This window comes from Mytilus edulis, chromosome 11, assembly GCF_963676685.1.
Source record: "Mytilus edulis chromosome 11, xbMytEdul2.2, whole genome shotgun sequence".
Lineage (NCBI taxonomy): Eukaryota > Metazoa > Mollusca > Bivalvia > Mytilida > Mytilidae > Mytilus > Mytilus edulis.
In genome coordinates, this window is record NC_092354.1 from 77679438 (window position 1) to 77707379 (window position 27942).

The 27942-nt window shown below is 33.1% G+C and overlaps 1 protein-coding gene across 2 annotated transcripts; it reads right to left on the bottom strand.

Annotated features, from left to right (window-relative positions):
* Positions 1-3164: 3164 nt before the first annotated feature.
* On the bottom strand, positions 3165-27291 carry LOC139496339 (uncharacterized). 2 transcript variants are annotated; one of them, XM_071284856.1, is made up of 5 exons: positions 27204-27291; positions 18930-19003; positions 6053-6239; positions 4395-4468; positions 3165-3313 (listed from the first exon to the last, which is right to left on the bottom strand). In XM_071284856.1, the coding sequence occupies exons 1-5, from the start codon at positions 27281-27283 to the stop codon at positions 3165-3167; spliced, it is 564 nt and encodes a 187-aa protein (XP_071140957.1). In that variant the 5' UTR covers positions 27284-27291. The 2 variants fall into 2 exon arrangements, with proteins under 2 accessions (XP_071140957.1, XP_071140958.1); XM_071284857.1 differs by lacking the exon at positions 27204-27291 and adding an exon at positions 20641-20709.
* Positions 27292-27942: the final 651 nt, after the last annotated feature.

Genomic DNA, 27942 nt, shown 5'->3' on the forward strand with positions numbered 1-27942 from the left:
TTGATTTTAGAAATTAACGGCTAATGTTTAAGTATAAATAACTTGCTATGCTCAGTTATTTACACATATGTTCAAACTAGATGGAGCATTTTAGCACATAAAAACTTTATGTTTGGTTAAACAACGTGCATTTAAACATAAGATCGTTTAATACCTGAACAAATTACGTCATCGTACTCTGTTGAGGGATGCAGTCTCGTAAACTTATATCATAGTTTAATAAGACAGTATAATCGAATGGTGTTATTTCTAGTCAGTTTTTTAAAAGTCCTCAGTTATTTACTTATTTATGAGTTTGACTGTCCCTTTGGTATCTTTCGTCCCTCTTTTATTTACTGGCGTACACACCAATGGCGCCAAGGATAGATAGTAAGTTAACTTTTTGAATACAAGAAACGCTGACTTTCCCTTTCTTTTACTTTTTAGTTTGAATATTTTAGCATACTTACTACCAGCTGAAAAAATAAAATAAAAATAAAATGATTATCAAGTTAATCAAATGATACAAAAATATAACACGTAACTTAAACACAAAAAATCAACGCATTTAGCTTTTTTTGTAAAGTTTTATATAATCTAGTTAAGACAATAACAATGATCTTTTAATTTGTATCAGAATTTTATACGTCTATTGTTTACAACGGATCTTTGTATAATAAAAAGGAGATCATCTTAAAAAAATTATGCACATAAGATGAGAGGTGTAAGGCCGTGTTCACAACAGACGCCGTGTACAGTAAACATGTTTACATTTGGTTTAATGTAATGTACACTAGTTTCACATTAAATTTGTTCACATCTATACACCTTGTTTAGCTACCTGTACATAAGATTTGTTCACACTTGTAAACTAAATGTCACTTAAATGTTCATTATGTAGCACGGAATTCAAATTTTCCAACAACTTTTCTAGCAGTTAGGGAACGACCGTTTGACTTGAAAAAAAGGGGGATGGATTTTTCCATAATTTGATTAAAAGAAAAATCGGGTCATTCAGATGATTAAAATGAACAAATATCCTGAATCCAAAGTTTCCTCATACATTATAGTGTTAAATATTGAATTGTTACCATCGAACAAAAACTAATTAATATAAACTTTCGCACGAAAAAAAAATTCTGACTCAGAACCACCACCCCCCTTTTTTCAAGTACAGGGGTTGCTCCTTTAAGAAAGTCATTTTGGATGATTTGCAATAGTTTAAAGATGTCTCGATTACGCATTAAAAACGTAAGATCGCCATCAGCGTGCTTACAGACGAAGAAAAAGAATTCCGACGTGAAGGATCACTACATTTCTATCTTTTCTGTTTATTTGTTCCAAATGGTATTTTTTTCCCAAGGAGTATTTGGCAAAGGGAGGGGGTAAAGGTTTTTTTTATATTTCTAATTGTATTTTAACGGATCTGAGCTACTACATAAACAAACGTTTAACCTCACCCTTTTTTCATTAATGCATTTATGAGTAAATCGTTGTTTAAGTATAAATACCAGTGGCAAATATTTCTGTCAGTGTGTACGTCCAATCGATTCGGGAAGACCTTTTCAAATGAATTATGCATTCGGCAATGATCATGATGATGATGGATGAGTATTGATAATGGGTTAATAAGGCTACGTAAAGTGTTTTTGTAACAAATAAATATATCAAGTTTAGACAAATATTTCTGTAAAGAACTTTATTGATAAATGTTTTAAGTATCAATTTTATATACAAATTGTTTCTTAGTAAATATGCATGGGAAAATTAAAGTTCTGAATGCCTAGTTTTGTGTACACTTAACTTAGGCCGTGTTCCCATTGACCTAAACTCGGTGTTGTGTAGGTGTAACTTACACATAAACTAAACAAAATTACGTTCCCATTGATAAAACTCAATGTTTACATGTAGTGTAAATCATGTTTTGTCTACATGCAGTCGATACTCGATGTAGGCCTTGTGTAGATTCAGTGTACATAAAACTAGGCATTTAAAACATTAGTTTCACCGTGCATATTTAAAGAAGAAACGATTTTTGAATAAAATTGATATTTATAGCAATTATTATAATAAAAGTTCTTTACAGAAATATTTGTCTAAACTTGATATATTTATTTGTTTTGTTTAGAAATAAAACTTAACGTAGCTTTATTAAGCCCTTATCAAGACTCAAAGCAGCATCATTGCCGAACACATAATTCATTTGAAAATTAAGGTATTTCCGAATAAACTTGACTTACACAGAAATATTTGCCACTGGTCTTTATTCAAACAACGATTCACTCATAAATGCATTACTTAAAAAGTGTGAGGTAAATGTATTGTTTGTGCAATATCTCGGATCCGTAAAATTACACTTAAAAAGTAAAAAAAAAAAAAAAAAAAAAAAAAACATTACCCCCCCCCCTTTTTTGCCAAATACTTCTTGGAGAAGAGTACCTTTTGAACAAACAGAAAAGATAGAAATCTAGTGATCCCTAATATATCAATCCTTCTTCTTCTGTAAGCACGCTGTTGCAGCCTACGTTTTCCAATGCTTAATCGAGACATCTTTAGTATATTTAAACTACTGCAAATCATCAAAATGGCTTTCATTAAGAAGCAACCACTTAACTTCAAAAAAAGGGGGGGTATTTTTTTTTTATTTATCTGAGTCAGAATTATTTCCGCGCAAACGTTTTACGGTTGTTTTTTTTTGGTTTTTTTTTATATTGGTAATCAAATTTTTTTTCTTCAACATTTAACACTATAATGTATGGGGAAACTCTTGATTCAGAATATTTTTTCTCATCTATAAAACCAGAATTGTTTTCTTTATCCAATTGGGGTTTGCAATATTTCCATCCCCTCTATTCAGAGTCATATGGTCGTTCCCTTACTGCTAGAAAAGTTAATTCTACGTAATGAACATTTAAATGACATAGAGTTTACAAGTGTGAACGAATCTTATGTACAGGTAATTAAAAAAGGTGTATAGATGTGAACAAATTTAATGTGAAACCAATGTCCAGTACATTAAACTAATTGTAAACAAGTTTACTGTACATGGAGTTTGGTGTGAACACGGCCTAACACAATGCCTACATCGACCTACGGTATGTAGACAAAACATGATTTAAACTACATGTAAACATTGAGTTTTATCAATGGGAACGTAATTATGTTTAGTTTATGTGTGAGTTACACTAATAAAACACCGAGTTTATGTCAATGTGAACACAGCCTAATATTAAGATACCAGATACATAATTGTGTATGTTACCTGTCATATATATCGGACCAACCATTCTGGTGCCATCACACATAGTACAGAAGTCCTTAAGTTCTACGCTGACTGTAATATTGGAATATTATTACAAGAACGGATGAAAAATTTGAGTAATCATTGTTGTTATTATTGTTATACAGAGTGAACTTTAATTTTTGACATTTTACCCTAGAATGTCTATTACAGTTTTGCTAAAACTACGTACAATATCGTTTAATTTTCACTTTTCCGTCAAATATGAAGAATTTGACAGTTGTTTCAATTCTTTTGATGGGTTTGAGCTATAGATTTTGCCTTTTGTTGAAAGACCTGTAGGTCATAATTTTTAGTCATTTCTGACATTGCGTATACGGTTTTCCACAAGTAGAAAAATAAGACTTATTGCCAGAGAAATATAGACCTTTACTACTAGTAGGCTTCTAAAATGTCGTATGTGAAATTGGACATTTTTGTAAATAGCAGTGAAATAAAAACTTTGACATTTCTTGATTATCCAAGCACTTAAATTATTTTCACAGAAATGAAGAAATGTACAATATTTTTTTCCCAAAGCCATTCTACAACGATTTAAAAAGTAAAAAAAAATGTTAAAAAGTCTTTATAAATTAAAAAAGTCTTTAGTCAACCTTTGAGATGAACGTCAACCCAAATATTTGAAATATAGAACATATATGTATGAATATGTGTTTTCAAAAAATGAACGAAATATAATTATACAATATAAATACAAAGATTCGGAAACAAAAAAAACTAATATAAATCCGTCTCCCTCAATTTTCTTACGCCATTACCTAACTTTGGAAGTATCGTTATGCATAAAAACATTTGTATAATATTTTTTGAATTAAAATCATAAAAGAAACAGGTAAAATGATGTGCAATGTTTTGTAACGTCTTAAAGATTTGAAACGGAAAAAACAAGGCCAATACATAAAAAAGCGGGAAAAAAGCCGTATTGGCCAATGGGCTAATACGGGACTTCCGGTTTTTAGTTTTCTTATAATCATTTAATAAAAGTGTTATGAACTGGCTGTTTCTTTATTGGCACTGGTATAGATTATCGGTCAGCTGTATTACCCTTCAACCCTACAGCCAATACAGACACAGCCAGTTAATAACACTATATTATAAAATAACATAGCAATACCTTCCCCAGCATAGTAGTACCATTCTGTTTCAGATATTTGTATGACTTTAAAGCAGGTAAATACTCCAAATTCTCTGAAAAATTGTTCATATTCTTATTCCCAAGTCACCTTTGAGGAAATTGTGTCAATTGAAGATAAGTTATTAAATTCAGTATAATTAACGTTAATCTGAATATATTTTCAGAACTGACGTATACAAAATCGAATAAGTTACCCTCCATTTTGTAACTTATGTTGCTTGACCGTAATATTAGTTGTCAGTACAACTGTTATCAATTTACATATGTAGCTTCAAGTAAAAAATTACGTTAACATGAATTGTCAACTATTATCAGTGTCTCTAAGATACAAAACCTTTAACAAATTTGCCGGTCGGAAGCAGACAAAGTGTTCAAATTTTTAGTCCACAGTGACAGTGGAGGAATTTTTTGAATTTAAGACAAGTTACTAAATTCAGTATAATTAATTTCTTTCTGTATATATTTTTATAACTAACACAATGAAGAAGGGCCCATGACGCATGATGCATTTAGATGGTACTGTTTGTTGGCCTATTGGAAACGATGTCGACCGGGACAAAAACAAATTTCTTGGCTAGTTCTTTTAGTTTATGTTTGATACGAGAAATAGGTTTTTGTGGTTATTGTTAATAGTAAAATGTTCTTTAAAATGTTGAATACGTATATCAACTATCTTCATTACTGAATTAAAAAAGAGTCCAAAGATTTTTTTGTCAGCCTTTTCCCGTTTTATCCATTTTATACAGTAAGTATGGTGTGAGTCGTGGATGATATTACGACACTCATTCCAATTAATAATTATCGGGGGACGATATTTAGGACCTTTACTGAGGAACGATTTTAACTCTCTCGGTCTTGAACGATGTTAATATCTCCTGTTATAACATGGGAAATGGGTCCATAAATATATTCGGAGGTACTACAATTACATGAAGTAGGTGTATTTTCTCTGATATTAACATCTTTACACAGTTTACTATAATTAAGCACAAATTTCCGGGTAGATTTCTTGTAAATATAACAAATAAGAGGTAGCTTAGTATTGTCAAAATATCCAGGAATTTGTTCTTTAATAGAATGGTCGTTAAATATACCGGCAATATTTACAAAATCAAAACCTTTATTGACATACTTTATTTTAATAAAAAAAAAATTATGATCTTCAGGGCGATCAATTTTGGGAAATAGTTTAGAATAACAATATGCCATAATAATTTGAACAATTTCATACTAAGGACTGTTATATGAAATTGTGTTGCAATCCTCCAAAATTTTATTTAACTTATTAACCTGTAATGAACAGAGTTTTATGAACAGATAATGTTAACTTGTTATCGTCCTAAACATGCATGAAATATTTTCGACTGGACGTTAATCAACAAACACTCAATCAATCAAGTAACTCACAAAATAATTTCTGAATTTACAGTACATGTCTGATCTCTATTAACATAAAATAAAACAGCAGCTCCTTTATTGATACATGATTAAGGCAGCATGTTTTTGATATCCGTATAACAGCTGTTTAGATTTCATTCAACAATGAATTACAGAAATCTAGTATAAAATTGACAAATTAAAATGTGAGGAAATTAAATTGAGTGCCTATTCACTTTACAAAATTACTAAAGACCTACTTTCCAAGGAAGAAGGGCCCATGACGGATGATGCATGCAGATGGTGCTGTTTGTTGGCCATTTGGTAACGATGTATTTGTAAAAGTACCACCGTTTGGTCTATTGTTGATCCATATACCATCTCTTTCTATCAATATAGGGATAGCATCACCTCTCCAAGCACACGGATACACACATGAAGGTATTCCTGCAAAACAACACAGGGCATATTTAATTCTGAAAGTTCATATCTTTCAGGAAACTTTTGAAAAGATGGAAACTCTCACAAGTACATGTAATTATGTAAGAGTTGCGTACATATCATAGTAACAGATCCTCATGGGTTAAGGTCGTTAACAACAACCTTTTTTTACATGTATAATGAATAGATCGGTATGGTTGAAAATAAGTTGTAAGTCCAGAATTTTCGCCCTGGCAATATTTATGAATACTTCAATACACAGACAATTCCCTTTGCATTATACGCGTCTCCGTTGATAGAAGTTATCATACAAGACAAATGTTAAAATATATACGGTTACCTGAAGTATTTAGACGCAACAGACAAGAATTATAGATTCCAAGCTTAAAATTGTATACGGAAGACTCAACAAGGACGCTCGAATCATAAAAGTAACAAAATTCCTTTAACCTAGCTTGGTTAGACGTAAGTTACGAAGATACCGCTGGTTGTATGTTTTCATACTGAAAAAAGTTCCTATTGGTATCACTATACAACGTGCTCCTTAACTGATATAAAACACATTGTATTGGTATTTATGACATATCAAATAGTTCGATAAATGCAGATAGTTAAGCTTTGAGTGTTCATATAGCCTTCGATATTTTGGACTCGAGCAACACTGAAGAGACATTGATTGTTGAAATGTGCATTTGGTGCAGACAATTGGGTATTGTTCATGTTATAAATAGCACTGGGTCGATATCTCTCAAGCAGCTTGGTAAAAATTGTAAAATTGAGAATGGAAATTGGAAATATGTCAAAGGAGACAACAAACCAACTAAAAAGCAGACAATAAATTGGTCTACAACATATCTTGAATATCTTGTACCCGGAAGCATGCTTCAGCTGTCCCCTAAAAAGATGTGTACTAGTTCAGTAAAAATGGACGTCATACTAAACTCCAATGTCTTAGATGCAAGATATTTATATTAATTGTTAGTGGCTTTGAACTAGCTGTTAGTAACTGTGAGTATTCTCAGATCTGTACTTAGTGTCTTTTTGTTGTTAGGATGTACAAGTTCCCGGCCACGTCCACTTATATTTGTAGTATTTATTTAATATCCATCTGATGAGTTAAGCCTTTTTCAACTGATTCTTGTAGTTCTTTCTTATGTTGTACTGTTACACCACTGTCCCAGGTTAGGGGAGGGTTGGGATCCCGCTAACATATTTAACCCCGCCTCGTTCCGTATGTATGTGTCTGTCCCAAGTCAGGAGCGTGTAATTTAAGTTGTTGTCGTTTGTTTATGTGTTACATCTTTGTTTTCCATTCATTTTTTTGTACATAATTTACATGATTTAGGCAGTCAGTTTTCATGTTTGAATTATTTTACATTGTCATTTCACGTCTTACCTTGTATTCAAATGTTAACCATATATAACTTTAAAATATAAAATGAATGAACATTTGGCATAAGTAGCTTATGTTGAAAAGTTCATTGTATTTCAATGATATCGTGAACTCAAATTCTGCATAACTAAATCTGTAACGCTCGGTTTATAGGTTTTATCTAATATCTGGATAATATGTTCTTTTCCGGTAGAAAAACTGTTAAAGTAGCTTATATATAGTTAATGCTACTATATATTCTTTTATGAAGTTTCAACGAAAATTAAGTATTTTTTTATAAGTACAATGTTATGTTTAATTGATATTTTAAAGCTGCTTCTAACATGAATTCAATTGTTTTCCAATAAATGATTAAAATACTAACTTAACCTTTCAGCTTGTTGAATACTACCTGTGCATTGTTAAATATGTATAGCCAAGTATATTAATGATACATGTAATTGGAAACAAAATGTACCAGCAACTCAGCTGATCCGTCTCATTTGGTAATGTTGTAACATTTAAAATAAAGTCATCTTAAATATTATGTTTAAAAATTATATTTCGGTATGAACAACACTGATTCCAGTACAAATATACAAATATACAAGTTCAAATCAAACGTATTATGATGCATCCAAATTCCAACGAACAGTAGTTATTCCAAACATGATGTCAACGGACAGTGAATGTGTCCAACTATGTTGACAACGGACAGTAGATGTGTCAGACCATCTTGTCAACGAACAGTAGATGTGTCCAACCATGTAGACAACGGACAGTAAATGTGTCAAACCATCTTGACAACGGACAGTATATGTGTCCAACCATGTATAAAACGGACAGTAGATGTGTCCAACCATGTTGACAACGGACAGTAGGTGTGTCAAATCATGTTGGCAACTGACAGTAGATGTGTTCAACCATGTTGTCAGCAGAGAGTAGATGTGTCCAACCATATTGACAATAGACAGTATGTGTGTACAACCATGTTGTCAACATACAGTAGGTGTGTACAACCATGTTGTCAACGGACAGTAAATGTGTCCAACCATGTTGACTATGGACAGTAGATGTGTCCAACCATGTTGACAACGGACAGTAGACGTGTCCAACCATGTTGTCAACGGACAGAAGATGTGTCCAACCATGTTGACAACAAGGGAAAGTTGATGTGTCCAACCATTTTGACAACGGACAGTAGGTGTGTACAACCATGTTTAGTCCAGTCATTCTTCCCCAAAAATAGCTCAACCTTAAACAAATTGCATCAGAAAGAAATTTGGTCTCATTTTAAAGGTTAATATGGCCTCTATCACATATCAAAAGTCTTGGAAAATCTGAAGTGCTGAAAAACGATATTTTTGGGATAAACTACAGGTTTTTATAAAAAAATAGCTGAAAACTGGAAATAGACCAGAACAAGTTTATTTTGTAGTAAAATCATTCAAACAGTGTGTGATGCAATTGACAATGATATAAAAAGAAATTAGCTTTAGCAAGAAAGGACATATATATGTCAAAAACGTTATTTTGGGGTAAAAATGGGAGTTTTTATGGAAAAATCCAGGAAACTGGAAATATGCTTTAAATAATTATTTTGGCAGTACATCAATGAAACTGTTTGTGTTTTTGATTTGTATTGTTCCTTTTTAATTGTGTTATAAATATAAAAGGCATTATATTATAAACTATAAATTTGTGGTCCGTAACTTGAGTTCAAAATGCAAATTTCATTGGACATTACAAATTTTTCATAAAAAAAATACTTTTTTCTTCATTGAAAACTATAAATCACTGGAATGCTTAAATTAAGTACTAGTGAAAAAAAATAATACTATAACTTGTTACCTGTTAATTGAATTGCCAGCCTATATCAAAATTTTAAAAAGTAAATCCATGACAAAAAATATAACATGTGTCAAAAATAAGATGTTCATTAATAAAAATCATGAAAAAATGTTAAATTAGTATTTTTAATTCTAGTTGCAAAAAAAAAATAAACATATGCAATTATATATTTTGTTAACGGCCAGTTATTCTAACTTTAAAGATATATTGAACAGAAGTTGGAGAGGAAAAAACAATATCAGCTACACATTCATGAGACAATGTCCATACTATAGTTCATATTAAAAGTGACATGTCTAGTTCTTAAACCTGTTTATATAAAACTTTTTTTGTTGTTTAAAATCATAGGCATAGCCATTCCCCCCGATACACAACAAAAGAAATTCTAAACTTCGTCCAAATCACTTTGTGTTACTATGCTGGAATTTGAACAGTTAATGCCACGACACTCGCTGCAACTAGCAGAACAGTCAATTCCATGTTTTCGACACGAACATCTTCTTGAATCACAGTTCTGTTTGCAGTTACATCGTATTACTTTTAGCAGTTTTTGGGGTGCTGGTGGTAATAAAAATCTAACAGGCATAAGTTTATTCTCTGATGTATACCAACCTCATTGGTTAGGATCTAAATCATGTCCTTCTCCAATCCAAATTTGTGTTTGATAGAAGGTTCTCATGCTATGTAGTTTAGTTCCATCCGATTTTGGCGACAGAGTGTGTACTTGAACAATAATGTTCCCTACAACGACCTTTGACGCAAATTTCCTGTTTCGAAGTAAATCTAAGCCTTCTACTGACTGAACACCGCCGTACAAATCACCTAAAACCTCTTCTCCAGCTTTGACAACCTGATCTTTACTTGATTTCTGAAGGAAAAGCTGTGATTGATCTTGTAAGTATGCAGATGATTTAACTTTTTTCAATAGTGTTCCTTTTCCTAACCCAAACACTCGTGATGTCGTGTCGCACCCACTAAATGCATGTATAAACGGCAACAGCCGACAGATAGCTTCACCCAAATGTTTCTTTGTCTTTTTGATATCCTATATTCGGATCTTTTGAATACTTTGCTTCGGTTCTGACTTCAAATAAACGTTTTTGTTGTGCATCATGGCATGATAGCACAGTGAAACAAGCAAATCTGTGTCTTTACTTATAACTACAACATGTTGTTCTTCCGAAATTGAGACTGCTGTCTGAACGATATTCAAGTCGGAATCGTCAAAAGCATGGACTACTGCATAATTACTTGCCTCAAATTTTGCACTTAGCAGGTTGATAAATCGCTGTGTGTTCTCTTCATTTGACAAGAATACATCCTTTTTAGTTTTGCAGGGCATTTCAGCCGAAAAATTTATTTTGGGAGAAATACATCCTTTTGATCGTCGTAATTGAGTAATATCACAGTAGGTACATCTGGATAACCATCAAATCAATAGTTGCTTCAGAGTAGTGGCTTTTAACGTAATCAATATACGCTTGACAAATACTATTGAATGTGTTTCCCTTTGTCCAAGGTATGCGATGTATTAGAGACCCACCATCTATTACATATTGAACATTGGTGCCTGTTTCCAAACTTCCGCATCCATCAAAGTCCCAAATTGAGTCTGCTAGAATTGATTTATTTGCCTGTCTTGGTAAGCCATTATTGTCAAATAACGAAGATGGAACACTACAGAGTTCATATTTGAATATTTCTGATATAGCTATGGTGGTGCATCTTTGAAACAGTAGCTGTGGGTCGACTTGTATTAATTACTCGTCTACTTTGATACTAGTTTTGCTATTTAAAGTTATAACTTTATTTTTTTTCTTGAAAGTATAGTCAATGACATTTTGTCCAACGAGAGATTCTATTATCGCTGTCCCCACATCTTTTGAGTTGTCTACATTAACAGAGCTATCAGCTGTTACTCCAGTTTCAATATTTCGCAGTGAACTGTCTCCGGCGAATGGACTGAGTTCTTTCATAAATGTTAGAATTGACATAATGTCTTCTCTGTTTCGCTTTTGACGTGCAGTTGATTCTTCCTTGTGCTGATCACTTGTGTAGTAACCTACTCCTGTGAGCTCTTGAATAGCTTGATTCATGTCTGCACAAGCGGGCATGGACAAAAGCCACTGTGATGTCTGACTTTCACCCATTCCACGGCCACGTGTCAGTCCTCCTGCTGTTTTTACACTCCTCATTAGCACTTGCTCAATCATAAGATCTGATGAAAATCCTGCCCAATATCTGTCACTACGTCTCATTATATGATGGCCATCTTTGAAAGCAGCAAAAACTTCCGGATGATCTATTTCAAGTTGTTGCGTCATCATTAGATACACATACGGAGATTTAGTATACAAGTTGTGACCAGAGGCAGCCAAGTAAGGCAGCATATCGTTAACACTTATTAAATGCAATTCCCAATCGACAGTCCGTTCTGCTTTGATAAACTGTCTAAGGATCTGAATCATATCTGTATACTGAAGCCATAATCTAGAGGTTCGATTTTTCTTCATTTCTTCAGGTGGTCTGTGAATTGTTTCGTTGATGCTCTGAAGTACAGCACTATCACATGCAGAATATATGGACAGTGTTCCTTCCAAAAATTCTGTATATACGTCGGCTGCCTTAGATAAGATGTCGTCAACACTATCATTTATGTTTCCTTCTTCATTTTCGTCTGCTGGGAAATCAAAGTTGACAATTTTAGATACAAGAAGGCTGTGTATGGCAGTGTCAACAAGCATATGTCCTCTAATGGCACGAGCTACAGCTTTACCACTTATCATGTGTGTAACTGCATTTGGTGTATAAATTAGTTCCAGAATTTCATGAAGTCCGGAACTCCTCATAATGTGACCAAGGCAACCTAAGAAACTCATTTCTGTGTGATACGTTCCTAAACGCAATACTACAGACTTCAACTGACTATTTGGATGTTCATTTTGAATTATTGTCAAGGCTTTCCAATACAAGGGCTGATCGAATGTCAATACTGGTGTTCTGTTGCAATGATGTGCTTGATTTGAAATAAAGAGTAGAGTTGAGTATATGCATGACATATTGCTTGAATTCATATTTATCATAGGTAGAAATACAACTGTTGACTTGCCTGGGTATTCTCCCTTATGTATCATCTGCATAATACCTGACCAACCTGGTGTTGGATTGTTTAAGGGCCATACCACCAGTGACAGTAAATCCGGACATGCAGTCCTGTCCATTCCCCTTAATTCCCGAAGCTCTGACAAATTTAGCCTTGTCATAAAGTCGTTTTGAGGTTTGTAATACTGAATATTAACCTTTGCTATTGAATTGATATCATCAGATGAAACAGATATTCTAGGAATAGGGGCTGTTCGCTTAGTGCCTGGTGTTATGCCGGCTATGATTCCCATTCCATGAAAGGTGTTATTGCCATCGAGTGTTCTCACATTATGGTCTACGTTGTCAGCTACAAAATGAATAAAACTATTACATATTTCACCAGGGATGTCAACTCCTTGTGTTAAAGCAGCACTCGATTCAAATTTTTGAATTTCTTGATAAGATGAGCAAAATCCTAAGCTATTTAAAGTAGAAACCAGAAAACGGGATGCAAAGTTGTGATAAAGTTGAATGCCAAGACCAATTTGCAAAGAAGCAATAAGCACACGGGGTATTGATGCCTGAATTAGTGCCTGTCCAATAGAAGCTATTTTCATTTTGGAGTCCTTTTCAGCAAACATTGTTTCTAGTAGATAGCTTAAGCTCTCAGGTTCATATTGCAAATTTGATTTAAGTGGTGATACATCTGATGCTAGTGGATAATTTTCCTTGTCCCCTTTCAAAGATCTGATGTCACTTTTGATTAGTTTTGCAGCAGCATCTATTATGGCTTTTTTTTCATCGTCTGGATTTTGATATGTTGGTCTGTGGTAAAACTGCTGCAAAACACAGGATGCTGTATCTCTCAACGTAACAACGCTAATTTTTCCACAAATGTCTGTTATGATAATATTTTCTCAAAAATGATTTCTCAGGTTTTTTTTCTTCATATAAACTGAACTGTATGCCTGGCCTGTTCTCCACACAACTCGTTCATTTTATTAACCAGCTCTGCAATAGTTTTCTGTTCATCCTCGTGCTGTTTGAGATAATCTACATTTTTTAGGAATTGTTCACCATAAGCTGCTGGTCCTTCCTGGTAGTTATTTTCCTTTCCTTTGCTGTCTGGTGAAAAGGCTTTGTGAATATTCTTACTGGTTCTAAAGTTAACACTGCAGGTTTGATGGTATAATGCATCTGCAGCATGAAGATCGCCAACACATTCTAATCTTCCCCGTACTTCCACTGCCCACTCATCGTCTCTGTCATTGCATACTTGTTCAATCCTCTTCTGCAAATCATCCGTTCGGACAGGAAAACATCGTTTCCTTTTAATTTGCTTTTTATCTATGCCTCTTTCCCACAGAATAAGCAATGATCTTTATAACTGAAATTTGATTTTGATCGTAGGGTCGGTATATTAGTTAGAGATTTCTGTTGGGTTGGTATATGATTTTCTACATTCCTGGTGGACAAACTGTCCTGCAGAAGCTAGTATCTGACCCTTTCTTTCTCTACTCGCTTTATTTATTCCTTGGCTTCCTTTTTCACGTAACTTGACTAATGCTGATGTATCGTCATCTTTAAGGCATATAATGCACTTTTCCATAACAGCCACTGATACCTGCAAGTATAAAAACATATACCCTCAAACAGTAGAAAATACTAATTATGTTTCTTAATAATAATGTTTAGTATGTAAACGTGCATCACTAGATCACTGTGTATTAGAATTATTCTTTACGATTTGTGATTTATGAAACCAGAAACACAAATTGTATACTCTGTGAGTCTTTGGTTTTACCTGGCAGTTATTAAAAACGACCGACGTGCAGTGTATATGTAACTACGATTCGTTATAAATTACCTTAAAACTATTAAATCACTGTTGGATTATATCTCATCGTGGCATACATGATACTGCATTAATTTTGCTTATGTCATTCAATTCATCCATATAATCTGCAAAAGAAAAATAATTTTGGAATTTCCAATTTGCTTATTTATTTTAAATAATTTAAATAATTTGTTTTTTTGTTTTTTATACATCAGGATTACACAAATGCATTTATATTTTTCTAAAAATTCTTATTGTTTGTTGCAGTAACTCAAATTTGGTAACATTTATGCAATTTTTCTAATCCCTATATATTTTATAACTGTTAGTTTTTTGTCCCGAATAGCGTTCCATAGTTTTTAAATTTTGACAAGGACGTATGTACAATTGTTACTATTTTAGAAATAAATCGTATAAATGGGTTCAATATAATAAAACAGACATTTATTTCTGTAAATATGTGTATTTCATATCAACAAGTTCTGATTAGTTCCTTGAAAAATGCAGAAAATAGAATGTGAAAAACCCGCGTAGTGACGTCACTCGGGAATGTTTACTTTTGCTGATTCTTGCTTCTACCGTTGTTGTACAGGTTGTAACTCGTATAATAATTTATATAGAAATACTTACCATCAATTGAAGTCTTTGTCCACATTGCATAATTAGTTTTGCAGAATAAATCAATGATATCGTTTGTACTGACACTAAAAGTCTTGTTGTTGTAGTTGTCTCCCTTTGTGTAAAATTGAGAATGGAAATGGGGAATGTGTCAAAGAGACAACAACCCGACCAAATAAAAAACAACAGCAGAGGGTCACCAACAGGTCTTCAATGTAGCGAGAAATTCCCGCACCCGGAGGCGTCCTTCAGCTGGCCCCTAAACAAATATATACTAGTCTAGTGATAATGAACGCCATACTAATTTCCAAATTGTACACAAGAAACTAAAATTAAAATAATACAAGACAAACAAAGGCCAGAGGCTCCTGACTTGGGACCGGCGCAAAAATGCGGCGGGGTTAAACATGTTTGTGAGATCTCAACCCTCCCCCTATACCTCTAACCAATGTAGTAAAGTAAACGCATAACAATACGCACATTAAAATTCAGTTCAAGAGAAATCCGAGTCTGATGTCAGAAGATGTAACCAAAGAAAATAAACAAAATGACAATAATACATAAATAACAACAGACTACTAGCAGTTAACTGACATGCCAGCTCCAGACTTCAATTAAACTGACTGAAAGATTATGATTTCATCATATGAACATCAGGCACAATCCTTCCCGTTAGGGGTTTAGTATCATACCATCATAACATATATGAGAAGAACATAACCCGTGTCATGCCAACAACTGTTTTTGGAATAAATGTGTTTAGTTCCGATGCAAAGACCTTATCAGTGACTCAATATTAACGCCAAAATATGCAATCTTTAATGACTTGACAACAGTATCGTAATTATATCCCTTCTTAATAAGTCTATTCAAAGGTTTTGTAAGTTTCTGAGGTGAATACTGACACCTTTGTCCTTTATAAAGAATATTACCATAACAAATTGGATGTGAAATACCTGAACGTATTAGAAGTCTGCATGTTGAGCTATATTTACGAATGATGTCTTTATACCGATGATAAAATTTAGTAAATGTTTTGACTAGTTTGTGATATCGAAAACCCTGGTGTAATAATTTTTCAGTAATACATAAATTTCTCTCGTTAAAATCTAAAACATTGTTACATACACGAGCTAATCGTACAAGTTGAGATATATAAACACCGTAAGATGGTGACAAGGGAACGTCACCATCTAAGAACGGATAATTAACGATAGGAAATGAAAAATCATCCCTTTTATCATAAATTTTAGTATTCAGCTTTCCATTAGTGATATAGATATCAAGATCGAGAAAAGGGCAGTGGTCATTGTTAGTATTAGCTTTATTTAAAGTAAGTTCAACAGGATAAATTGCATTAATATACATACTGAAGTCGTCATTATTGAGAGCCAAAATATCATCCAAATATCTAAAAGTATTATTAAATTTGTTTATCAGATGTTGTTTCGATGGGTCTTTGTATGGCGATCTTTTGGTGTCAATATCTGCTAGCCAAAATCCACAAATTGGACCCCCCGAATTGACCCTTTTTTTACATTTTTGATTCTCAAAGACTTTTTATATGTTTTATATGGCAGTCATCTGACAACATTAAAGCAATAATATATTCTGTTGCAATTGGTTTAACGTTTTTCATAGATTACCTGGACTAGTTGTCCACATACAGTAGATGTGTACAACCATGTTGTCAACGGACAGTAAATGTGTCCAACCATATTGACTATGGACAGTAGATGTGTCCAACGATGTTGACAACGGACAGTAGACGTGTCCAACCATGTTGACTATGGACAGTAGATGTGTCCAACAATGTTGACAACGGACAGTAGACGTGTCCAACCATGTTGTCAACGGACAGTAGATGTGTTCAACCATGTTGACAACAAAGGAAAGTTGATGTGTCCAACCATTTTAACAACGAACAGTAGGTTTCTACAACCAAGTTGTCAACGGACAGTAGATGTGCACAACCATGTTGTCAACGGACAGTAAATGTGTCCAATCATGTTGACTATGGACAGTAGATGTAGCCAACCATGTTGACAACGGACAGTAGACTTGTCCAACCATGTTGTTATCGACAGTAGATGTGTCCAACCATGTTGACAACAAAGGAAAGTAGATGTGTCCAACCATTTTGACAACGAACAGTAGGTGTGTACAACCATGTTGTCAACGGACAGTAGATGTGTACAACCATGTTGTCAACGGATAGTAAATGTGGCCAACCATGTTGACTATGGACAGTAGATGTGTCAAACAATGTTGACAGCGGAAAGTTGATGTGTCCAACCATTTTGACAACGGACAGTAGACGTGTCCAACCATGTTGTCAACGGATAGTAGATGTGTAAAACCATGTTGTGAACGGACAGAAGATGTATACAACCATGTTGACAACGGACAGTAGATGTGTCCAAACATGTTGAAAATGGACAGTAGACGCGTCCAACCATGTTGACCAAAGACAGTAGGTGTGTCCAACCATATTGTCAACGGATAGTAGATGTGTCCAACCATGTTATCAACGGACAGTAGATGTGTACAACCATGTTGACAACGGACAGTAGATGTGTACAACCATGTTGACAACGAACAATAGATGTGTACAACCATGTTGACAACGGACAGTAAATGTGTCCGACCATGTTGACATCGGACAACAGTTATTTGAAAACAGGTTGTCGCCAGAAAATAAGTATGTTCAACCATGTCTGACGTTAATCTTTCATTTTAATATTTACCTTTCATACTCTTATATTTATACTTATTTATCTGAACGAAAAAAGAGGGGCGACATAAACCATCAAATTCATAGATCGAAAATAAATTGACAACGCCATGACTAAAAAAGAAAAAAAACACAGACAAATAATAGTACAAAATTAAAAACCAATTGTTCAGAGAACAATTGAAGGTCTTTCCACCAGTTAATATCTAATTTGATATTAAAATATTAAAATCAGTCTAAAATGTCAGTTCATATGGCTTTATGATGTATAGATATGAATTTAAAGCAAAGGTCAAAATCTAGAACGTCAAATTAACCTATGACCTTGACCTCAATTTGAAGGTCACAAACTGAGGATATCAAATCAAAAGACCCTAGGTCTCTAATACGTATGGTTAATAAGTTATATCACTTTACACATAATTTTAGATATGATAGGGGCAAAAACTCCCATTCATTGTCTACGCACCCTTTCAACTAAAATTATTAAGTTACGACATGTCGCAACTAACAATTTAGTCAACATAATTTGTCGATATCTTATACGGTTTCTGGAAATGAGTGGAAATAAGCCAAATTCAAATATTAGAATATGACCTTGACCTTTGACCTTGACCTAATTTTCATTTTTTTGGACCAAGGACCTCAAATCAAAAGATCCTAGGTCTCTATCACTTATGGTTTATAAGATAGAAATGCATATCACTTATATCAGATGCATAAGGGGAAATAACTCTCATATGGAGCGGTCATATTGCTTCGGTCAAAATAGGACAAATCATGCAAAGGATATAACGAGCAATTTTGTAAAATAAATTTGTCGTTATCTTTTACGGTTGCGAAGGAGTTGTGAGCACAAGGAAAACAGTGTTTGGGGAGATAACTTCTACAAAGAAAAGTATTCGGTTACGCAGGGTAAATTTCAAAAGCACATAAACTGTTCGATATCATATACCAAATATCAAAGCGACATATTGCGAAACAAATGTTTATCGCAAGAACAAAATTAGGCGGAAGAAAAAAAAAAAAAAAAAATAATCAGAAGAAAAACAATAGGTCTTTCCACAGAAAAGTGGAAAGACCTAATAAGACGTACTAAATCAAACCTAAATAAAACCTCTTTCTATTTGCACTGTTCGACATTTTGACGATGAACTTTGATAAGAAATAAATAGGTTTTAACAAATAATGTTCACTTACCTGCTGAATAAACAATTCCAGCGATAGTTAACAAAAGCAGGGGGATTCGAAGATCCATCTCTAGTATTGTTAAGCTACAAAAAATGTAAAACATTTGTAACATACGCTAATTATATATCCGAACTAGTTTTGATCTCCATGTTCAATGTTTTTTTCGAGTTATCCTTCGCCAACCGGAAATTGAAAGAAAAATTATTTTGAAGGCTAACATACTGGTATCTATTTTTATAAAAGCTATTTAAAATACAAGAAAGCATTTCTAAACTCTACCCTTTAAAAATTGCTTAATTATTTAAACTGCCTTCATAAACAGTAAGATACTGCTTTGTTCTTAAAAGTTTAGTTTCGTCGATATTGATTTTTGAAGCTTGCTTGTGCTCCTGATATAGGTCAGCACATAATGAAACAAAATCAAAACTATCATACAATTCGATTCCATATATCCTATCGATGTAATATCCGATGGAACTCTTTTTTAATTTTAAATATTAATGTAGATAAAAACATTCAATAATATGAACACAAAAATAATATATAATTATTTTAATTACTTTAATAGTAAACGCTGTTGTAGAATGTTAGTTTTATTGAATACGTTTAGTTTAAGCCGAAGTATTTAGCAACAACCCGACGCAATAGACCACTTTCGAGTTATGTCTTTCCGTGGATAAAATCGTCAACTATGCGCGCCTTTATGGCGTCATTTACCATATAGAGATGATCGCATGTATCCCTGCACTATCAACTTCATCGAGCGTCTCAGTGATCTTCATTGTGCAGGATAAATTAGAAATAATGTTTGTTACGTAGGTATTTAATTCAAATGTCCTAATGATAGCAGTGCTTCTGATTGTTAATTTTAGGAATTTAATTTGCAAACTATTTCGTGCAATATAGAATCAAATTTTTCCAGTCACTTGGTCAACATGAAAACGAAAGTGACGATGTTTTAATATTTACTTTTTTTGTACATTCTTCAATCTTTAAAAAAAAACAAAAACATTGGACACATTTTTATGAGATTTTTAGTTATTTGTTTATAAAATTGTTTTTGGAGCGCTTCCTATAAATCTAAAATTCCTCTTACCTTTGTTTACGAGTAAACAACTTATATATGTTCTATTTTTTTGCTAAATCCAAGGAAAAGCAGCAAGATTGTAAAATCTATACATTTTACCACAAGTTTAATTGTTTTATAGTAAAAATTGTACCGGGTGCAGATCAACCGTTTACTTCATATATGATATTTTTGAAACATTGTTAGCTAGTCATAATTTTAGCGTCAAGAGAGAAGAGGCAGGTTATTTTACACAGAAGAAGAAGAAAAAAGTAAAATCATCGGGCCGATAAATTTTAATGTAAATTATCCTATGACAATCAACACCAATGTCATGCACAAAATAACGATCGATATTTATTGAGACTGACACCTTATTTTGTAATTAGTACATTCTTGAGTTGATGGTAGAAGTTCGTCAATCATATACTTTGTATTTGCTATCAATCTGATGTTTTTGTCCTATTTTTGGAAAAGGCTATTTTCGGCACAAAAACTTTAAACTCTTAGACACACCATTTAATAAAAACAGCTTCCCTTTTGTGCTTACCGATTCAAAATGATCAATGCGTTCGAATGATATGTCCACTTGACCATGTTTACATTTATATTTTAAATACAAAATTATGTTAAAAGAATATACGATTTGATTACCTGTTCCCAAACAACCTCAAGTTGTTAGAGTATTCACATACCATTTTAGTACATGTATGAAGAAGTACATGGATACATGAATGCAAGCTGATTAACATATTATGTAATGACGGCTGTTAACAAAATATTGAAAATTGAAAATAATTACACCATTTGTAACACTAAAAAAATGAATATGTCTGTCGATATTTTCAAAATCAATTTACAAGAACATGTAATTTTTAACAATCCGATACATGTACATGTGATTTTCAACATGTCGATACATATACATATTGTGCGTTATCATAGCGGTTGTTCGATTTCTTTAATTTCATTTAAATTTAAGGAAGTGTTCATCTAATATAGGTGTATACCACCAATTCAAAATCCATTTCAATTCAGCCAAAAGCAATTTCCACAGATTTCATAACAATTTACGATACATTTAACTTCATTGAAACCGTTTATGTTTTTACATGGAAATATTCAATCCATGTTTAAAGTTGTATAACGAAGACCTACATGTTGGAAGACAGGCACCACACAAATAACCCCTTTTCAATCTTAAATTAGTATACTATGGAGCAAATGTATCCTCAAATTTAAATGCAAACTGATAGTGAGTATTTGTTCACAATTGTCTAAATATATTTCTCTTTCATCAAGAGTTCCCTGATTGCAAATTTAATTACTCGTAATAGTAAATAATGACATCAACAGCACTGTTTTTGTCAGAGTAGGGCTACTTTTACATGATCTGACATACGTTTTAAATTGAAATGGGTGAATTGGTGGTCTGACATCTGTACCATATAGTGTCCCAGCAGGATTAATTCCCTCATTTCACACCGGTCAGTTTTATTGACAAGAAAAATTGTATATAACGCTTTTTACTATCACTATGAACATCTTTTGTCCTTTGTCCTTTGCGAATTAGTCAAATATGTCATAAATTATGAAGAGTCATGAAGTGTAAACATTAACCTTCCCATAGTTTGACTTATAAGGTTTTATAACAGAATAAACATGTTCAGATATTAAATAAAAGAAATAGCATCCAAATGTTGAAAATGACGTTAAATCCGATTTATCAATCGATCAAGTATTCTAATGCAATTATTTTGTATCAATGATTCTGATTGAATGACAGTAAGTATAAAATTCTCTATCTCCCTGTCTGTAACTAAGGAAGCCGACATTTTGAATTGCAGAATGAATTGACATGTAATTTCTACATTAATAAGCCAAAAAACTCACATGTTGCATCTAAAATATTCTTTTTATCAAAGTTAATTACATTCCAAAGTGGCCAAGACCGCCAAAAAAAAACGCCCGGTGTTTACGTTTGACGACGGAAGCATACCTATGACGTCACCTAATTCAGGTTCTCTATCGCTTAATAAAATACGCAACCAAATCTGTTTCCATGTATAATTCTCGAAATTTATGTTTCTGATGGCTTTTGATTGGACTTTTTTTGTAATGAAGGCGTGTTTTTTTGTCCCTTTACTCCAATAGCTGTCCTATAAAACAAACATGTTTAAGGTTTGAAAAGTTTTGCGGATTTCTATCGACACAATCCATACACCTCGTATATGGTGAATCTACAGTGTATTCTATTGGTCTCAGGTACATGTATATGTAATTGATGACTAGTGTATAATATAAAAAAAGAAGATGTGATATGACTGCCAATGACACAACTCTCCACAAGAGACCAATATGACACAGAAATTTTAAAACAACTATAGGTCACCGTACGGCCTTCAACAATGAGCAACGCCCATACCGCATAGTCAGCTTTAAAGGCCCCGAAGTCACAATTTTAAACAATTCAAACGAGAAAACTAACGGCCTTATTTATGTACAAAAGATGAACGATAAACAAATATGTAGCACACAAACAAACGACAACCACTGAATTGCAGGCTCCTGACTTGGGACAGGCACATCCATGCTGAATGTGGCGGGGTTAAACATGTTCGCGGGATCCTAACCCTCCTCTAATCTGGGACAGTGGTATAACATTACAACATGAGAAGGAACTATAAAAAGCAGTTGAAAAAAGCTTAACTCATCAGATGGACAATAATACAAGTGAAAATGTAAATATCCCATATCACGTTGATCACAAGTTATCAAATACTAAACATTCATAAATATTGAGAATAAAGCAGTTTTGAAAAATTAAATCATATAAAACTATGTTCTTTGTCCTCCATTAAGATAGGATAAAACATACATGAAAAGAGTAATGTGACAGGTAATTATTATAGTATTCAGATATAAAATAAAGAATAGAATAGAATCGAATAGAATAGAATAGGATCGAATCGAATCGAAAAGAATAGAATAGAATAAAATAGAATAGAATAGAATAGAATAGAATAGAATAGAATAGAATAGAATAGAATAGAATAGAATAGTATAAATAAGAATAGAACTTAAAGATGAAAGATTAGTTAATTAAATTTATATGAATAAATTAACAATTGTTTTGATAATTGTATTAATTTCTAGTAAGAATTTGCAGCTGTCATTATAAGTATATTAGATTAACTGTCAAGGTCCTTTTATAACCATAGGGGGGCCTCGGTGGCCGAGTGGTTGAAGTAGTTACTACTGTAATCACTAGCCAGTCAACACTGAGGTTGTGAGTTCGAACCCCACTCGACTCCAATCTTAATTGACTAGGATTGTCAGTTTTCCCATCGAAGGTTGGTGGTTTTCTTCAGGCATTCCGGCTTCCTCCACCAATGAAAACTGACCGCCATGAAATAGCCTAAATGCAGTGCTTAAAAGTGACGTTAAAATACTAAAACTCAAACTTAAACTGTATAACCTTTAAATAAACCTTACACCAAAATACGTAATAACTGCATGGTATGTTTCAAGACGGACAAAATTGGCTTTATAAAATGATAGCAAAGTTAGTTTCAGGATTGTATCTTTCATATCATGAAGCTATATGAAAAACTCAATGGGTAAAATATTTGTTAGATCTATCCAAATTATTTCAGCTCGTATAAAAATGTGTACAATTGCATTGTTATGGAAAATTCCACACTTCTTTCATAACAGTAAATATATGTAACACTCAAACACGTATACTTCCACCGAAACGTGTCCGATTCCCGAAAACGTATTCTCGTGACGTCACTGAACTGCAAAACATGTCCAAATGTAAAGGGCGCAAAAGATTGTCATTTGTATAAACGCAGAAACATGTCTATTTTTAATAAACATGATAAACACCATACGTTTCCAATCCCCAAAACGTGCCTATATCAAGCCTATTTTTTTTTTTTATTTTACTGGAACAATCATTCGTGTCCATATGTAGGTTATTTTTGTTATTGCTTTTACATGAACCTATACTCATTTTAATACTTCATTAAAAAATAGAAATAAATTACTTCTGGTCTTTATAAACGTGGCAGTATAACCTGGGTAAAATTAGGGGCGCCCGTTCGGCTATTTTGGATATAAATGTAAGCAGCCACGCTCAATGAAAATGTAGGTATGAAATTATATATCTCGTGTAGGGAGAATGTCAATTTTTCTTCGCATAAAAACATTAGTGACAATTCACTCTTTCATTATGCTATCAGTTGTACTTTTGAAGGCAACATTTTATTTCAAATTCCGCAACTTTTATTTAAAATGGCCTCTATTACACAACGGCGATTGAAGTAGTTTCTGACTGAAATCCTAAAAAATGCGGTCTTTAATTTTTTAGATTAAAATCGCAACTAGGGGTAAATCCGAATAACCGTAAAAATTAAGACCCAATCCTAAATTCCTGGTATGATATTAAAACCTATCTATAGTATTTATTGTTAACATGATGTCGTTCAAATAATGCATGAAATATTTGGCACTGAACGTTATGTCTCTTGTTCGTGTGTCTTGTTCTAAATGAGCATTAACTATATATAAATATATATAGCTACTTGTAACTGGACATTGGGTAATTTATATGTTACGGATTAAAGGAGTACGTTCAGTAAGATTCATTTTTGGCCCCAACATATAGCAGTTTTACAAAATTGTTAAAATATAAATTTTGAGTTTTTTATTCGAAAGAAGAATGTTTCTGCTACATAAATATGGACTGTTTTTGACAATGCAATACACATATATCGGGTACTAGCATCATTAAGTCATGCTAAATTACTGAAATCTTAAAAATGTTAGCATTTTAGTTAAGTTTTAGTCGGTTTCCGTCTTAAATGAAAGTGGCTGCATTTGAAATGTAAGTTGTATTTGATAATAATACATAACATACATAAAGGTTGAGGATGAACTTGGATACGGCCACTTTTATTTTTGACAAAAACCATCTGAAAAGTGACACTTTTTGGCATCTTTGATAGATTTCCCATATTTAAGCTGGAATCGGAGCGTTTTTAATGACTAAATCAGTTAAAATCTTTCGTATAAACTAATTCAATCAACTGACATAGACACTTAAGTGTTTAAAAGTGTTCTAAATCTTTCGTCAGATGAACCTGAAATTTGAGGCCAAAATCAGCCCTTACCGGATTTACTCCTTTGCAATCATGATAATCAACAAAAACCGACATTGACAAATTAATTGATAATAAATTACCACTTTATCAACCGTGACCTCCATCATATAATTGCCGTAAACGTTATTGCTGTCATTTAGAACAATCATGTATAAGCGCTAAAAGACGTTAGACGTTGTGGCGTTTAACAGTGGATATGTTTTTGCAAATGAAAATTATCGGACATGGGTGGGGGTTATGAAATAGGACACGTTTGGGAACCTTTTAATATTACGGACACGTTTATGGAAAATAGACACCTTTGGTTTAATCGGACACGTTTATGGAAAATAGACACCTTTGGTTTAATCGGACACGTTTAAAATGAAGGACATGTTTGGGAGTGTTACATATTTATATAAGGTTTGAATGGTTTAACTAGAACATACAGATATGTGACAAATGTTGCCTGATACTTAAACGTTGGCTTCTTTTTAAAATTAGTTCAAGCAAAAGAGTAATGAATACGTTTCACATTTTTATCTTCACATTTACATTAATGGAAAGTTTAGACATTCACACAAGCTATGATATACAGATGCTGTAAAATCTACAGAAAAAGAATATGTATTAAAAATTGCAAACGTTATCAAATAAAGAAGTATCAAGTCAATAGAGAGTGCAGGTTAGGACTGTATCAAGTCAATAGAGAGTGCAGGTTAGGACTGTATCAAGTCAATAGAGAGTGCAGGTTAGGACTGTATCAAGTCAATAGAGAGTGCAGGTTAGGACTGCACCCATCTGTATCAAGTCAATAGAGAGTGCAGGTTAGGACTGTATCAAGTCAATAGAGAGTGCAGGTTAGGACTGCACCCATCTGTATTAAGTCAATAGAGAGTGCAGGTTAGGACTGTATCAAGTCAATAGAGAGTGCAGGTTAGGACTGTATCAAGTCAATAGAGAGTGCAGGTTAGGACTGTATCAAGTCAATAGAGAGTGCAGGTTAGGACTGTATCAAGTCAATAGAGAGTGCAGGTTAAGACTGTATCAAGTCAATAGCGAGTGCAGGTTAGGACTGTATCAAGTCAATAGAGAGTGCAGGTTAGGACTGTATCAAGTCAATAGAGAGTGCAGGTTAGGACTGTATCAAGTCAATAGCGAGTGCAGGTTAGGACTGTATCAAGTCAATAGAGAGTGCAGGTTATGACTGTATCAAGTCAATAGAGAGTGCAGGTTAGGACTGTATCAAGTCAATAGAGAGTGCAGGTTAAGACTGTATCAAGTCAATAGCGAGTGTCAAGTCAATAGAGAGTGCAGGTTAGGACTGTATCAAGTCAATAGAGAGTGCAGGTAAGGACTGTATCAAGTCAATAGACAGTGCAGGTTAGGACTGTATCAAGTCAATAGAGAGTGCAGGTTAGGACTGTATCAAGTCAATAGAGAGTGCAGGTTAAGACTGTATCAAGTCAATAGCGAGTGCAGGTTAGGACTGTATCAAGTCAATAGAGAGTGCAGGTTAGGACTGTATCAAGTCAATAGAGAGTGCAGGTTAGGACTGCACCCATCTGTATCAAGTCAATAGAGAGTGCCTGTAATGGATTAAAAAAGAAAAGAACATTGCATAAAAAAAACCAGACAAAATAAAAAAATACTAAATCATAAGGATAGAAAAAAATCCGCCGCTAGAATATAATGAATCAAGAATAATGGACAACAAGTAAAGTATAGAGAAAATAACTTAATGAAATTTAAAAAAAAAAAAGAGAAGTTGATCCTCAAATTTGTCTAATTAAAAAGATGAATAATACATGTAATACATTTAATGGAAATTTACAATTACTTTTTATTATAAATTTATCATTTTATAATCATATTATTCATTCTACTTTCGAATGGTGTGATCTCGGGACAACTTTAAAAACAAAACTATTTGACATGCACAAAAATCATTCAAAAAGGCATTTCATCTTGCAAACACAGAATGATTTTTATTTTTTCATTCGAAGATAGTATACTTTATATCTAATTTTATAAACAAAAAATGATCATAAGTATAAATAATTTCATTACCTGTTTTCAGAGACACTCAAAATGTTCGAGCGATGAAATACTATAGTATTATGAGGAAGTAAATGTATACCTGAATGCATGCTGGTTGATCGATTTAAGTAATGACAGCTGTAAACATAATTTAACACTGAAAATAACTACAAAAAATCAAATTAATATGTTATAATAATTAATTTTCTACATGTTTGATATCACTGTATATGCATTTATTTTGCATTGTTGATCTTAAATCAGAGGGGATTTGTACTGTTATATACACATATGTGTAATCTCGCTAAAAAAAAAACAAAAAAATAGGTTTCTTAGATATATCAAAATAAGTTTTTTGGATACCTTGTTTAGTAAGGTTTTTGCTTTGTTTGTTTTAATATGAAACCTTTTTGACAAAGGAGTAGGTCCGGTAAGCGCCGATTTTGGTCTAAAACTTCAGGTTCATCTGATGAAAGATTTTGGACTCTTTTTACACACTTAAGTGCCTACTTTAGTAGATTCAATTAGTTTATGTGAAAGATTTGAACTGATTTAGTCATTAAAGACGCCCAAATTCAAGCATAAATATTAAAAATCTATCAAATATGCAATAATATGTCACTTTTTAGATGGTATTTGTCGAAAATGAAAGTGGCCGCATCCGTGTTCATCATCAACCTTAATATATGTTATGTATTATCGTAAACTACAACTTATATTTAATTATTAAGAATTAACAAACATGCGGCCATTTCCATTTAAGAGGGAA